This window comes from Carya illinoinensis, chromosome 8, assembly GCF_018687715.1.
Source record: "Carya illinoinensis cultivar Pawnee chromosome 8, C.illinoinensisPawnee_v1, whole genome shotgun sequence".
Lineage (NCBI taxonomy): Eukaryota > Viridiplantae > Streptophyta > Magnoliopsida > Fagales > Juglandaceae > Carya > Carya illinoinensis.
In genome coordinates this window covers 11,019,214-11,035,257 of record NC_056759.1, presented here as the reverse complement: position 1 = coordinate 11,035,257, position 16,044 = coordinate 11,019,214, and the positions used below count along the sequence as shown (strand labels likewise).

The 16,044-nt window shown below is 44.2% G+C and overlaps 1 protein-coding gene across 1 annotated transcript; it reads right to left on the bottom strand.

Annotated features, from left to right (window-relative positions):
• Positions 1-5,614: 5,614 nt before the first annotated feature.
• LOC122274396 lies at positions 5,615-7,093 on the bottom strand. Its single transcript, XM_043083438.1, has 2 exons — positions 6,585-7,093; positions 5,615-6,542 (listed from the first exon to the last, which is right to left on the bottom strand). The coding sequence occupies exons 1-2, from the start codon at positions 7,091-7,093 to the stop codon at positions 5,615-5,617; spliced, it is 1,437 nt and encodes a 478-aa protein (XP_042939372.1).
• Positions 7,094-16,044: the final 8,951 nt, after the last annotated feature.

Genomic DNA, 16,044 nt, shown 5'->3' with positions numbered 1-16,044 from the left:
ACCCGCAAGAAGGTGGTTTGGATCCTTGGAGCATGGATCCATCAAGAACTTTGACAAGCTGGCCCACCTGTTCCTCACTCACTTTATGGCCAGCTGAAGGCGAAGACACCCGACCACTTACCTCCTCACCATCAAGCATAAGGAAGATGAGAGTCTGAAGACTTACCTGGCCAGGTTCAACAAGGAGCAGATGATCGCTAAAAACCAAAATGAGAAAATCACGCTGGCGGCATTGCTAGGAGGGGTCTAGCCCTGATCGATGTTCATGGCTGAGTTGGAAAAAAAGACCCCTTCCACCCTTTAAGTGTTTATGGACCACTCTTCATCAATGCAAAGGATACCCTCCTTGCCCTGACTGAACCCCAGCAGAAGAAGGTGGAGGGAACGTGTAAGAAGGAAAAGGCCTTGACCAAAGGTCACACTCTGGAGAAGATGGAACGTAAACAGTGAGAGTCAAGAAAGAAGGAGCTCGCTGTAAGAGGCATGCAACACATGTCCGACCATTCGACGTTCACTGTCACACAGGAGGAGAAGCGGCGCACCTCGGGGAATGTTGCTATTGTACCCACCATCAAACCACTTCTCACCACACTGGGGAGTGCTGATCACCTTCAACAGGCTACTGTCCATTGCGGTATCCACCCTTCCAGCAGAGAGAGTAGTCGTGGAGGGGGCGTTCCATGGAGAGGAGTCCTGCCTGGGAATACCAACAGAGGAGGAAGGACAGCCCGAGAAGAGGAGACACACAATGCCAACCGCCCCCACCCTCTCAAAAGGTGTGCTAGACGGTTCCCCCTGTAGGGGAGATTTGCACCATCGCGGAAGGCTTCATCAGTAGAGGGGCAACCTCGTCTAGGAGAAAGGCCCACACTAGAGAGGCCCGATATCGAGAAGTTTACTCAGCCTCCTACCGACCTGCAAAGCTCCCCTAAACCAAGCCCACTCCTTTAGTCTCCTTCGAGGAAGCTGATGATGAAGGGGTATTCTATCCGTACGACGACTCATTGGTGGTCACCATGTAGGTCGCCAACTTCACCACCAGAAGAATCCTCATCGATAATGACAACTCGGTGGACATCTTGTTCTGGGATGCATTCACCCTCATGGGATAGACACAGCTCAGCTCCAACCAGCCCCAATGCTGCTCAAAGGCTTTTTAGGAGAAACAATCCAATCAGTGGAGACCATTGCCCTGTCAGTCTTGGTAGGCAACTCACCCTGCGTCACCTCCATTATGGTCGACTTTCTGGTAGTAAAGGCTCATTCCTCTTACAACGCTATCATCAGCCACCCAACACTCAACCAACTATGAGCCATCGCCTTCACCTACCACCTAAAAATCAAGTTTCCTACGGTTCAAGGAATCGATGAGATCTGGGGGGCACAGACCTCGGCACGGGAATGCTATATGCAGGAGCTTTTTTTTTTTTAAAAGGAGCTGATTCTTTCATTACTAGAAAACAGAATTACATGGCTTCAGTAGTAACAAGATTTACAGAAATAGAATTACATAGCTTCAACAACAACAAGTTGCCTAATACAAACTGGAATCTCCTCTAGATCATACTAATCACCCTCACTTAAAAGGGCATCCTTGGCTAGCTTATGTGCCACCATATTAGCTTCTCTTTTAGTATGACACACAGACTAGGACACGAATGACCTTAGGACATTTCTAGTGTCTTCCACCATCAGGCCTCCTGTGCTCCAGTTTTTGACTGAGCTTTGCAGCTTCTCTACAACCTGTGACGAGTGACCTTCTAGCATTAGATCAATAAACCCTGCTTCTTTACTGAATAGCACTGCCACCATCAAAGCATAAGCTTCTGCCTCGAAAGGGGAGAGTGACAGATTCCTTCTGGCTCTTAGAGTTGCTAGCACCTCCCCATTACAGTCTCTGATTATGCCCCCCATTCCTACTAGACCCCTCGTGACATCCATGGTAGCATCCCAATTGAGTTTATATTTACCTTTTGGAGGTTTAATCCACTTCACATTAGGTCTGCCACCCCTGTAGTTCCCAGCTGATGGTTTGTTCTTAGCTTCCCTGAAACACCTCAGATCAACTGCTACTTTTTGGATGATTGAGTTTGGGTGTCTGCGAGCTTTCCCATACACAAATTCATTTCTTCTAGTCCAGATAAGTCTAGCTATCATGCATGCTTCTTCCATTTCAGCTTGGGATAATCTCTCTCTCATCCGGGACCACACTTCCCTGAAGCATGGCTCATTGGCAGTCATCTTTTGGATTTGTCTACTGGCTTGTCCCCATACATCACGAGCAACTTCACAGTCCCAAAGTGCATGGCTTGAGGTCTCCTCCTGCATATGGCATACTGGGCACATCCCGTCCTCTCTGATCCTCCTTCTATGCAGGTTACCATAGGTGGGCAAAGCCTCACTGCAAGCCCTCCAAAGGAACATCCTTACCCCACTAGGCAGCTTCATTTTCCACACATCTTTCCAGAATCCCTCCCGGTTCAAGTTCCTTGATGTACCACCCTCCAGATTTGCATGTAGTTCCCTGTGTAGATGGTAGGCACTTCTCACTGAAAAAATACCATTTGAGGTTCCACCCCATCCCAAGCGGTCCTCTCTACCACCTAAACTGACAAGGATGGTTTTAATGACATCCACAATATCTTGTGAGAATAGATTGCATAGGGTATTTTCATCCCACTTCCTTAGCACTGGATCTATTAGCTCCTTCACTAGAGTTTCAGTCGGCCTCTCATTTCTGTCAGGATTTAAGGAGAGGAAGTGAGGTCTTGGCAGCCACCTGTCTTCCCATATCCTGATTTTAGCTCCATTGCCCACCTTCCATAGGAGACCCTCCCTCAGAATCTCAATCCCTGCTTTCAGGCTTCTCCAAACCAGTGAAGGTCTATACCATATCTTAGCTTCTAAAAAGGACCCTTGACCATAGTACTTCTGTTTCAGAACTTGGGCAGGCAGGCTTTCAGGTCTGGTTAGAATGTTCCAACCTTGTTTTGCTAATAGAGCCAAATTAAAACTCTTGAAACTCCTGAATCCCATACCTCCTTGGTCCTTAGCCCTGGCCAAACTTTCCCACTTGATCCGCTGAATCTTGGTATGCTTCTCATCAAAACCCCACCAGAACTTCCTTAAGAGTTGGTCCAGTCTACAAACTATAGATTCAGGTAGAAGGAAAATGCCCATAGTGTAGGTGGGAATTGCCTGTAGAACAGATTTGAGTAGGACCTCTTTACCTGCTATGGAAAGCCATTTGGTTTTCCAATTAGTGACCCGAGCCCAAACCCTATCAATAAGTCCATGGAAAGCAGCTGTTTTAGCTCTTCCCACCATGGCTGGAAGGCCTAGGTACTTCTCAAAGGAGCCAGTAGATGGGATACCTGCAATTCTCAGGATGGTTTGCCTATTTTCTGTTGGAGTATTCCTACTAAACAATATGGATGACTTTTCCTTGTTGAGCAACTGACCAGAAGCATTCTCATACAGACTCAAAATCCTCATAAGTCTGCTCCATTCTAGGGAATTGGACTTGCAGAAAATCATACTGTCATCCACAAAGAAAAGGTGGCTGACCTTGATAGGGCCTCTTCCCACTGTACACTAGAGATGCTTCCTTCTCTTTCTGCCTTGTGAAGTAGATTTGATAAGGCTTCTACACACAGAATGAAGAGGTAGGGGGAGAGGGGATCCCCTTGCCTTAGCCCCAGGGTTGGCTTGAGAAAAGGCTGTGGTTCACCATTCAGCAGAATTGAATATGAGACTGAGGAGATGCACTCCATCACTAGCGAGATAATCTTCCTATCAAACCCCAGTTTTGCCATTACTGCATAAAGGAAGTGCCACTCCACACGGTCATAGGCCTTGCTCATATCGAGTTTGAAAGCCATAAAGCCAGACTTCCTATGCAGCCTTGTAGACATTGAGTGGAGAGCTTCATAGGCCACCAAGATATTGTCGGAGATGGTTCTACCTGGAACAAAGGCACTCTGGTTTTGAGAGATGATGTTAGGCAGAATGCTCTTGAGTCTGTTAGCAATAACCTTAGCTACTACTTTGTATGAAACGTTACACAAGCTTATAGGTCTGAAGTCAGCAACTCGTTCGGCATCTTTAACTTTTGGGATAAGGGTAATGAAGGTGTTATTGACCTCCTCTAGTTGTCCCCCTTCATTTAGAATATTGAGAGCAAACTCAGATACCTCCTTCCTAACCAATTCCCACTTAGTCTGGTAGAATAGTGTAGGAAAACCATCTGGTCCTGGTGACCCCAAACCATTCATCTGAAAAATAGCTTCTCTAACCTCCTCTGCAGTAAACACCCTTGTCAGCACTGTGTTCATTTCAGAAGTGACTTTTTGAGGCAAAGCTTCTAGGCATTCCTCTATTCCACAGTGTCTCGAGGATGTGAATAATTCAGTGAAGAAGGAGGAGAGTATGGACCCTATTTGTTGCTTCCCAGTGACCAAGTTACCTCTGCAGTCAAGTATTTCCTGAATTCTGTTTGTCTTTCTTCTTTGGGTGGCATGAAGGTGGTAAAATTTTGTATTTTTGTCTCCCATTTTCATCCAGTGTTGTTTTGCTCTTTGCTTCCACTTTAAGTCCTCCTTAGCTAATGTTGATTCAATCTCACTCTGTAACTTAAGCACGTGTGGCAATTGATCCCCACTTCCCATTTCTTGTAATTCACCAAGCCTTTTCATTTTGTCCTTGATCTCATTAGGTGTTTTCCTGTTCTCTGTTGAACTCCACCTTCTCAAAGCTGAACTACAGTTCCTGAGTCTGCTGGACATCCTTGCAATCTGACTAACACCATGGGCATCCATTCTCCACCCTTCCTTAATAGAATGGTTACAACCTTCCCTTAAGCTCCATGCAGCTTCAAATCTGAACATTCTGGTCTTGCTATTTCCAGTCTTCCATTTGCTGTCTAAGCAGATGTTCAGGGGTGAATGGTCTGACTTGACTGCAGGTATGACCATACAGGAGGCATCTCTAAACATATGTAACCAGGCTGGATTTCCCAAGGCACGGTCCAGTATCTCTTTGGTATGACTCGGTCCAGTTATATTGTTTGACCACGTGAATATTGGACCTTCTGTCCTAATCTTGTTCAAGCAACACCACTCAAGAGATTCTTTGAACACCTCCATTTGTCTATAGGGTCTGGGGGAACCTCCCACCTTCTCTGCCTGACAAGTAATTTCATTGAAATCACCACTGCAAAGCCAAGGGGTTGAGTCCAGGGGTTTAAGTTCTTTAAGGAATTCCCAGCTACCACCTCTTTTTGAGGTTTCTAGATGGCCATAGAATCCTGTGAAGAGCTAGGTTTGGTCCCCTACAAAGCTCGAGAGATGGGCATTGATATGCCACCTAGAATAGTTGTAGATGGACACCATAGTGTTGGTTTTCCACATTAGAGCCAAGCCACCTGCACTTCCTCTACTTTCCACTACCAAGCAAGCCTCAAACTTCAAGCTTCTTCTAACTGCTTCCACTCTTTCTTTTCCACACTTTGTTTCCATGAGGAAGATCATGGATGGGCTCTTTTCCTTAACCAAGAGTTTAAGGAAGCTAACTGTCCGAGGGTTCCCAAGCCCTCGGCAGTTCCAGCTTAAAAGGTTCATTTGTCTTGGCAGGGCTGTCTTGCAGCCTCTGCCATGTGTTTATCATCATCACACCGATAGGCCTGGTTGGCCTCAGACCTCCTAAGGGTTATTCGTGATCTTTTAGTCCCTTGGGTGTTAGAGATGTCACCCAATACAGCACTACTAGCTCTCTTTCTTGTTGGTTCAATTGATTCATCAGGATGTAAAGATTTGGCTAGTTTTGTTTCACGAGCTTTTCTTTTCCAGGTGGTCTTCCTTGTTGTTATCGAGTAATTTGACTGAACTCCCAGGTCTTGTTTACTTCTACTCAGATTCTTTGGCCACTTGGTTGGGTGGCTTGGGCGGGTAAACTTGGGTTTGACTTTTATGCTTTTGGGGACCTGAGTCATGTCCCCATCTAGTTTACCCCCAACTGTAGAGAAAGTAGGACTTGACTGGGTGGTATGGGCTACGTTGCAGGTTACTTCAGAGATCAGATTGTGCTCGATGTCTATTATAGATGGGAAAGGATACTCACCTGTCAGAGCACAGTGCTTGCTCCTGTAGTGGTGATGTGATACTCCTCCTTCCTCCGCCATGGAGTCTTGAGCAGGCTGGCATCCCACCTCTTCCCCCTCCTGTCTTAGAGGCCCCGAGACATCCCCATGGTCCCTTGCTAGCCGAGGCCCGTTAATGTCCACCATTCCTGAGTGTTGCCATTTCAGATCAGGGGTGGTGGTAGTTGGTCTGCCTCCATAGGTCTTTGAGGCTCCCACTGGAACTTTGGGGGGCATGGCTCTGAGCCAATGCCCATATTGGTTTTGTTGGTCTTCTTGGGGCTTTTGTAACGGGCATCCTCTGCCTTGGTGCATAATAACTCCACACATGAAGCAAAAATTCTGCAGACGCTCATACTTGAAAGCTGCCCACGTTCTCCTTTCTCCCACTTGCAACCATTTACCCCTGACCAAAGGTTTTGTGATATCCAGTTCGACTTTCACTCACAGACATCTACCCCAGCTTTGTCCTACCTTGTCTACCTCCACACTAAGAACTTTGCCCACTGATGAGCCAATCTGTTTCCCATACTCGGCAGTCATACCAGCAAAAGGCACATTGTGGATTTGGACCCAGAAAGGCTCATGGGAGAAACTCACCTCACTTGGTGGCAAGCTACTATCAATGTCTTGGATGCCAATAAGGTTTCTGTCAAAGTTCCAGGGTCTACCTTGTAGTATTTTCTGCTTGTCTATCTCCTTTTCACACTCTAGCATGAAGCTGTTTTCACCTATTTCAGTGAACGTCATTCCTCCCTCGTTCCTCCACACTTGAGTCATGGTGGAGCGAAGAGCTTCATTGTTAAAGTACCTTTCAGTGATAACTTTTGCCAACAGGCAGTTTTTGCCTCTTTGAGTTGCCGCCATGATGTCTTGAGCAGCAACTGTAATGGGTTCCTCTTCTACCTCTGTCAGGATGAGGCCTTCCCAGAGTTTTGCAAGTTTCTCCTCCTCCATGCTTGAATGCCACTTATTTCGTTCTCTCACCTCTCCTGGCTTGATTTGGTTGAAAGCTAAACTTCTTCTGGGAAACTATGCCACCAACCTTCCAGTGCTCCTTACTAAACCCTACCCCATACGAGGGTGGGGAAACTAGCTAGCAAGATTTTGACAGAAGCAAAAGCATAACTCTTGGACGGAAGCCAAGAGACGAACTCCCTAACGTACCAAGATACGTAGAGAGACAAAACCTTACACTCTTTTCCTCAGGAGAGGAAGGAGAGAGAAGGACCCATATGCAAGAGCTAAAGTCCACTAGAGGGGAGGCAACACGTTGGCATGCACCAATCTTGAAGTCGTGACAAGCTCCCATCAGAATGCAAGTTATCCCAACTAGGAGGGAGGAGGAGAGATGCATGCCAAGAAGAAAGGACAACTGGGGCCCGCCTCATTTTCTCACAATTTTATTTTTATTTTTATTTTTTGTCTGCATACTTTGTAAATATAAACTTGTGGTCAATTAATGAAAATGCTGAATCTCTTTCAAGAAACTTGCAAAATAGATGACTACGATTCTCAATCAATGAAACAAGGCTCCCCTAAGGGAATGTCGAATCTCCCCCAAGGCAACGTACCTCGCGTAGGAAAGCTCCCATGAGGGAATACTCCCCTAAGGGAATGACGAAACTCCCCTGAGGAAATGAACCAAGGCTTCCCCGAGGGAAGGAACGAACCTCCCTTGAGAGGATGACAATCCTCCACTGCGGGGAAAGCTCCCGAGTGCGGAAAAGCTCATACAAGATAACGCTCCCCCGAGAAAATGAATGAAGGCTCCCCTGAGGTTCCACCTCGTGCAGGAAATCTCCCCTGAGGGAATGAATGAAGGCTCCCCCAAGGTTACACCTCGCGCAGGAAAGATCTCACAAGGGAATACTCCCTGAGAGAATGTCAAACCTCCCCTGAGGAACCACCTCGCACAGGAAAACTCCCATGAGGGAATGAATGAAGGCTCTCTCGATGTTCCACCTTGCGCAGGAAAGCTCCCTCGAGGGAATGCTCCCCTGAGGGAATGTCGAACCTCCCCCAAGGAACCACCTCACACGGGCTCCCTCGAGGGAATGAGTGAAAGCTCCCCTAAGGTACCACCTCGCGCTAGAAAGCTCCCAAGGGAATGAATGAAGGCTCCCCCGAGGTTCTACCTTGGTGGGAAAGCTCCCACAAGGGAATGCTCCCCTGAGGGAATGTCAAACCTCTCTTGAGGAACCACCTCACGTGGGAAAGTTCCCCCAAGGGAATGCTCTCATGAGGGAATGTCGAACCTCCCCCGAGGCCACGCACCTCATGGGGAAAAGCTCCCATGAGAGAATACTCCCCTGAGGGAATGAAGAACCTCCCCCGAGGCCACGCACTTCGAGCGAGAAAACTCCCCCGAGGAAATACTGCCCTGAGAGAATTTACCAAGGCTCCCTTGAGGGAAGGAATGAACCTCCCCCAAGGAAATACTCCTCGCATGGGAAAGCTCTTGTCAAGAAAAGCTCCTCTGAAAGGATGAAGATTCTCTCTTAAAGGGGAATGCTCTCGGGCGTAGGAAAGCTCCCCTAAGGGAATGAACAAAGGCTCCCTTGAGGGAACGATGAACCTCCCCCGAGGAAAACACCTCGGGTGAGAAAGCTCCCATAAGGGAATGAACGAAGGCTCTCCGACACGGGAAAGCTCTCTGAGGGAATAAACATGCTTCTACATTGGAGGAATGCGGATGGTTTGGAGACCGGTTAAGCTCGTAGAGGCCCTGAGGCCCCACCATGTCGAGTCGATAGAACAGGTCAGTGATGGTCAAGTTAAATTTACATGTATACATCTGCGCATTGACTTTTACAGTAAACTTGGTCGGGTTTGGCTTATGCGCTGCTTGGCCATCTACTAAAAATATGCCAAGTCTGCATGATGGCGCATTAAGGAAATTTCCATCATGGCTTTAGCTATGCGGCGTAATTCAAGCAAGATGGGGAGCTTATGTACAAGATCACAAGCCGGTTATGTTACAAATAGCCTAAGGGGTCAACAGGGGTAAAAGCTCAATTACGCCCGGTGGGGTACCTGCAGGATAACCATCCACTCACTGCGACATGAGCAAGTGGACAGTATAACGCTGCCCTTGAAAGGTGTGCATAATAAAAGGCATCGCAAGCAAAAGCATCGGAAGTAAAGGCAACTGAATGAGAAGGCATAAAGAAGAGGATTTTATTCATTAACTACCAAGACAATTACAACCAGGGGCCAGTACCATTGGCAAAAAAGGGAACGGCGGCTCCTAAGATTCAAACAGCAACCCCAGGGAGGCACCATCCAATAAGTACCAAGGCAAGAAGGGAAAGTATGAGACAAATCGCCTCGAAGGGGGACGGGGGTGCAGTCAGCTCGAGCTCTATGGACTCCCCGAAAAGCTCGAGTTGAAGGAGAGATCCTCAGCCGTCGCTCCAGTTGCGGACCCTTCTCCTACTCTTGCTCCTCACTGGGCCGGAGAGGAAGTATCTAGCCCTAAGCAAGCCCAGGACACTAGAAATCCCCTTTGCTGACCCGACCAGGGAAGGAAGCCCTGCTTTTCCCAAATGCGTGGGCAACCCAGGATGTAAGGAAGAACCGTGAACTGCACAAGGAGTTCTGATGTAGAGAAATCCATTGAACGATTGTCCCGTAAAGCTGGGGACATGCCATCTTTTCAAAACATCTCCCAATAATGAAGAACACCATAACTTTTGGAAGGGCATCCGCGAGACCCTCAAAGAGGCCGCCATGCGCATGTCTCCATAAGAACTCATCACAAGACTCAACATCGTGAAGCCAACTCTGAGCCAGGGTACCCATCGAAGTTAAGAGCAACCAATATTAATGCAAGGGAAGAAGAGAGAAGACAAAATTTCATAACGCTTGAGGAAGTAGGAAGGAAGATTTTGTGGGAAGCAATGAAAGGGGAGGACCTATATATAGGCTAGGAATGAAGGTTCACATCCCGAGGTTTAGAGTATGTGCACGTAGAAGGGATTCATCAGATCAGACGTGAATCTCGCAGAAACCACCAATGCAGATTTCATGGCACGCATGGAAAAATGGCATCCACGCCATAAAGGCAAGACAACCAACAGACGAGCAGGAAGGCTAAAGGGCAGGTACAACATTAATGACAGGAGAGCAGAATTCAAAGCGTCATCTCATAAAGAAAAATTCTACAGGTAAACGATAGCCAAACAGTGAAAGAGGATAAGTCAGGGCAATGGAAGAAAGTAAGGGCATAAAAGAAAGATACGTGTCTTTATTGATTAATCCTTCTACAATTTACAAAGGGACCACGTGGCATTTACTACTGAAGTGAACCCAAGAAAGTATACGACAAGGAAAAGAGGAACAATGGCTGCAGAGGAGGATTAGGACCAGGAAGCTCTAGGCCCTTCCATGGATAAGAAGAGCCCATCTCGGCAGGGTTCCGCTCTCGTTCAGAGCTAACTGGGGGATCTTCACAATCCCTCTCCTTGTGCTAGCCGCAGAAGTGCTCGCAGGGAGGAAGTCACTAGGGTCATTATCTTCCAGTAGGAACGCATCCAAGATCTCCTCTTGCCCCAGCTCGCCAGTATGATTAAGGCTGGTGGCATCAGACTTGAGCATCATGAAGTCTAGAGCTTGCAGATGCAACTCCAGCACCTTGGAGCTGCGCTGAAGGTTGAGGATGACGTGGTCACGCATCCTGTCCAAGCCCTCCAGGTACCCATGAGACCACACCTCGTCGCAGACAGAAAGAGCATTTCCCAGCTTCTTAATTGATCGCCTGACCACCTCTTGCACCTGCTATAGGTTGCTACACAAATCCCAGATAACCATCTCCTAGCCAGTAATCCTCTCACGTGCGACAGCCAGGTTGGCCAGAGCCTCTTCCTCACAGACCCTGGCTGCAGTCAACAAAACCTTGCGGTCCTCCATGATGGCCGATAGGTCAGAATGCTCCTCCTCTAGCATCTTGATCTGACGCAAGTGGACCTCTTGTAGACCCCTTAGCTCCTCATTCTCTGTTTGAAGAAGGTCCCGTGATTCCCGGAGCCTACTCAGGGACTCTTGGGTCTTCAGAGCCCACTCCCGAGCAATAGACAACTCTGCCTCCAAGCACTCCCGCTCTTCCCTCCAAGGCTCAGCGGGGTCGAAGAGTCTTGCACCCCCGCTAGCCTCTCCTCTCTAGACCCAGCCTAGGTGGCAGCAACCGGCCTCTTACCCACGGTGGGGACACGCCCAGAATCAGAGACTCCTTGGTCATCGGGATCAACTCGGAAAGGATCCGAGACCTCATCAAGGTCGAAAGCTTCAATCAGGGACTGAGTAGTGCATGACAGAGAAGGAGACATCTCAACATTGAACTCTGGAGTGGGTTCAATCATTCGGGTTTGTCGAGGTGCCCTATCCAGAAGAGCACTCCAGAAGTATATGTTGACCACTTTCGCCCTTCACTAAGTGCCAGTTGCATTTGTCGAGATGTACGGGTTCCTATGGCCAGGATCCCTCACAGAGACAGCAAGAGGAAGGGATTTAGAAGTTACCCTCTGGCCCGGCAATGCCCCAGCTCACTGATGTTGGCAAAGCATTGCAGAAGAGGAAATAGGACCAACCATCTCTGCGGAGATGGGACGAGCCACACTAATTGTCCAGGGAGCCAAGGCCTTCGAAGACGTCTGGATCTCCCCCTTGTCTCTGAACAGATCTAGAGGATTCAAAGCCCATTCTCTCGAAGAGTGCAACAAAGGATTAGGCACTACACCCCGAGTAGAGGCAGCGACATGACCCAACAGGAGAAGGAAGGCAGAAAGACTATCTTCCCCGAGGAGGACCCCGGATGCCGAGCTGTCTAGTCTTGCATGATCGCGATGCGATGCAACTAGTCCAGCATCGCCACAGGGCGCACTACCCAGGCCGTCTTTATCAAGAACTCGGCCTAGAAAATTTGTCCCACCAGGAATTCCCATCCTCGGCCACCCACGAAGAAGAATCTGCCGGTTCTATCTGAGACTTTTCGGTATCTCGACTCCAACATAACCAGCACAAGTGCCACTCCCCTGAAGCTGCAGATCTCTTCTATTCCTCTTTGTATATAATGAGTGAGGAGCAACGCACGATAAGTAAGATCGGAATTCTTTGAGTCAGACTTCAACAGAGCCCGCCACCATAGCACGCAACAGCATATCAGAATCTACCAAGCATTTGGATGAAGCTGAGCGGGAGCCAGTCTCGAGTGATACAGGACTTCATGGACAGGATGAGAAAAGGGCAGTCTTAGCCTGTAGGAAAAAATGTCGGGAAAAAGGGCGACCCTCATCACCGAGCCATCCACACTCACTGCTTTCAGCAGAGGTTCCACCGCCACCAACAGTGCGGTGGTTCCATTGTTCACAAATATTTACGAACAACTTATTACCGTCTTTTAAGATGGCATCCTCTTTGTGAGACATGAGTGAAGACCAAGAAGTCTCAAACATTTATTTATTTTTCATTTTTATCCATCACTTTGCACTGTTGTTATTGTTGTAGGGTGTTTGTTGGGAAACTCCACCCCCTCATCATGTATCACCTTGTATAATGAAGTTTACTTACTTAAGAAAAATTTAAGAAAAAGAAAGAGTCAAAATGCATATGAAAATTTGACATAGTAAGATTTCTCGTATGAGATTGAGTCGCATCCTCCCAAAATCTGGAATATACTCAACTAATTTTTTTCCTTTTATAAATATTTTTTAAAAAATAAAAAATAAAAATATATTAAAAAATATTAAAAAACCATAAATGATTTTGTCTAGGAATATCATTTTAAAAAACAAATTAAAGAAAGGAGAGAGGAGAAATAGGTGTGCCCAAAGAGTCAGACTACCGTGCCGCCCAGCTTTTACTGCTGGGCATGCCACCCAATTTATTTATTTTATTTATTTTTTTCACTTTTTTAATATATTTAAATATTTAAAATATATATATATATATATATATATATATATATATATCAATATAATTAAAATTGTTATAAACTGATTTATATAATCATCTTTAGCCATCAATTAAGACCATCTTTAGCCATTACTTAAGACCATTTAACCATCAATTAAGACAAATCTTTATCCATCGATTAAGACCATCTTTAGCCATCAATTATGACTTAAACTATACATCTCCTTTGTACTCCTATATATTTGGATATCATTCACTTGTATATGATGAAGTTTTGTATTGAATAACAACGTTTTTTCTTACAATATCATTTTTCTTTCAGTTTCATAACACATTATCAGCACAAATGTTCTATCGATTTTAAAGCTAGTAGTCTTCTACTTCAAGTAAGTTTTTCACTATATTATTTGTAGTCCCCAAAATGAATATGAAATGTTATATTACTTATTAGTACTTGATAAAACTATATATTTATTCTTGTGATTTTGTGAATGTATTTCTTATTTAAAATATAAACATACTTATTTTCCTTATTTATATATGCAGAAAATGTCAAATCTTATAAAATTGAAATTCGTTGCTCTTGACATTTCTGGAAAAAATTATTTATCTTGGATTCTTGATGCTGAGATCCATCTGGATGTGATAAACCTGAGAGATACAATTAAAGAAGGAAATCAAGGGTCCCGGCAGGACCGCACCCCGGCAGGACCGCACTAAGGCAATGATTTTCCTTCGGCACCATCTTCATGAAAAATTAAAAACTGAGTATCTCACAGTGAAAAATCTCTTATTTTGTGGAATGATTTAAGGGAGATATTCGAGCACTAGAAAACTGTAATCCTTCTAAAAACTCGTCATGATTGGTTGCACCTGAAATTGCAAGATTTCAAGAGTGTTAGTGAGCATAACTCTGCACTCTTTAAAATTAGTTCAATATTGAAATTATGTGGTGAAAAAGTCATTGATGATGACTTGTTAGAGAAGACATATACTACTTTTCATGCATCGAACGTGCTCCTGCAACAGCAGTATCGAGAGCGAAGTTCAAAAAATATTCTGAACTGATATTTTGTCTTCTAGTGGTTGAGCAAAATAATGAACTTTTGTTAAGAAATTATCAGTCACGTCCTACTAGTTCTATATTATTCCCTAAACTGAATGGTACTGGATTTATACCATTCTCATAAGTGAATGGTGCATCTTTCCAAAGATTCCAAGGGCGTGGACATGGTAGGAAAAACTATAGAAGTGGAGGTCCTAGAAGCGACTACACTAGAAGTGATAATAATAGATATACACCGTACCATCAGAAGTGGTTCAATTCAGAAAAGGGTAAAAGTCTTCTGAATAAATTTTCAAAGAAAGATGAAGATGGATACTATAGATGTGGTATAACTGGACATTGGTCTCGTAACTGTCGTACATCTAAGCACTTAGTTGACTTATACCAAGCTTCTATAAAAGAGAAAACAAAAAAGTTTGAAACAAATTTTGCTGAACCATCAGATGTTTTAGTTTTTATAGGTAGAGAAGATATTACCAATTTTGATGTTTCTGATTTTTTTAAGGATTCTAGTGGTAAAGTTGATCATTTGATTGGTGATAGAAGTGTTCATTTTTAATTAATATATTTTATTTATCTTATAGTAAAACTTTTTAATATTTTGCAATGTTTTGTAGTAATGAAAGTTTTATATATTTTGTAAAATCATGAATCTTACTGATAAATTTTTTATCTCTAAGATAAATAATAGATATATATGTCTGGCTGACAGTGTTACAACTTAGATAATTCTTAAGGATAAAAAATATTTTCAAAATCTAACATTGAGTAAAGGCTACGTGCATACCATATATGGTTCATCGAATTTAATTGAAGGCTCTGGAAGAGTTTATATTATGTCACCTAATGACACCAAATTTTGCATTGATGATACTCTATTTTCTTCACGATTCAGAAGAAATTTATTGATTTTTAAGGATATACGCCGTAATGGTTGTCATATTGAAATCACCAACGAAGGTAGTAAAGAGCATCTTCTCATTACTAAAATAATTTCGAGCCAGAAACTCGTATTAGAAAAACTGCATGCTCTCTCATCTGGATTGTATTATATAGAGATAAGAACAATTGAATCCATGTGGTAATGCATAAGAAGTGCATTGACCCCAAAGTATTTATGACTTGGCATGATCGCCTTGGATATCTAGGATTAATAATTGATAATTCGTATGGGTATCCTCTAAAATATCAAAAAATTATCTTACCCAATAAATATCCGTGCTTTACATGTTTTTAAGGTAAATTGATTATCAAACCATCTCTCTCAAAGGTTGTTTTGGAATCTCCACCATTTTTACAAATGATTCATGTGGATATATATGGGCCTATTCAACTATCAAGTGGATCTTTTAAATACTTTATAGTTTTAATTAATGCATCAAGTCGATAGTCACATGTTTGTCTACTTTCCATTAGAAATATTGCATTTGCTAAACTCCTTATCCAAATAATTAAACTACGAGTACAATTTCCTGACTATCCAATTAAAACTATTCGATTGGATAATGCAAGTGAATTTACATTTTAAGTTTTTGATAACTATTACATGTTAATAGGAATAGATGTTGAACATCTAGTTGCCTACACATACACTCAAAATGGTTTAGATGAATAATTAATTAAAAGGTTTCAGCTAATCGCTAGACCTTTACTTATGAAATCAAAACTTCCTATTTCTGCCTGGAGACATGCTATACTTCATGTAGCATCGTTGATTCGGGTTAGACCATTAGCATATCACAAATATTTTCCATTACAGCTTGCATTTGGTCAACAACCAAATATTTCGCATCTTCATATTTTTGAATGTACGGTATATGTTCCAATTGTACCTCCACAACGTACAAAGATGAGTCCTTAACGTAGATTTGGGATATTTATTGGGTTTGATTCTCCATCTATTATTAGATATCTTGAGTCTCTTACAAGG

Coding starts and splice junctions, on each gene's coding strand:
- LOC122274396 (XM_043083438.1), bottom strand. CDS start 7,093: ATGGAGGAGGAGAAACTTGCAAAACTCTGGGAAGGCCTCATCCTGACA. Junction 6,543..6,584: donor CAAAGCTGGGGTAGATGTCT/GTGAGTGAAAGT, acceptor ACCTTTGGTCAG/GGGTAAATGGTTGCAAGTGG.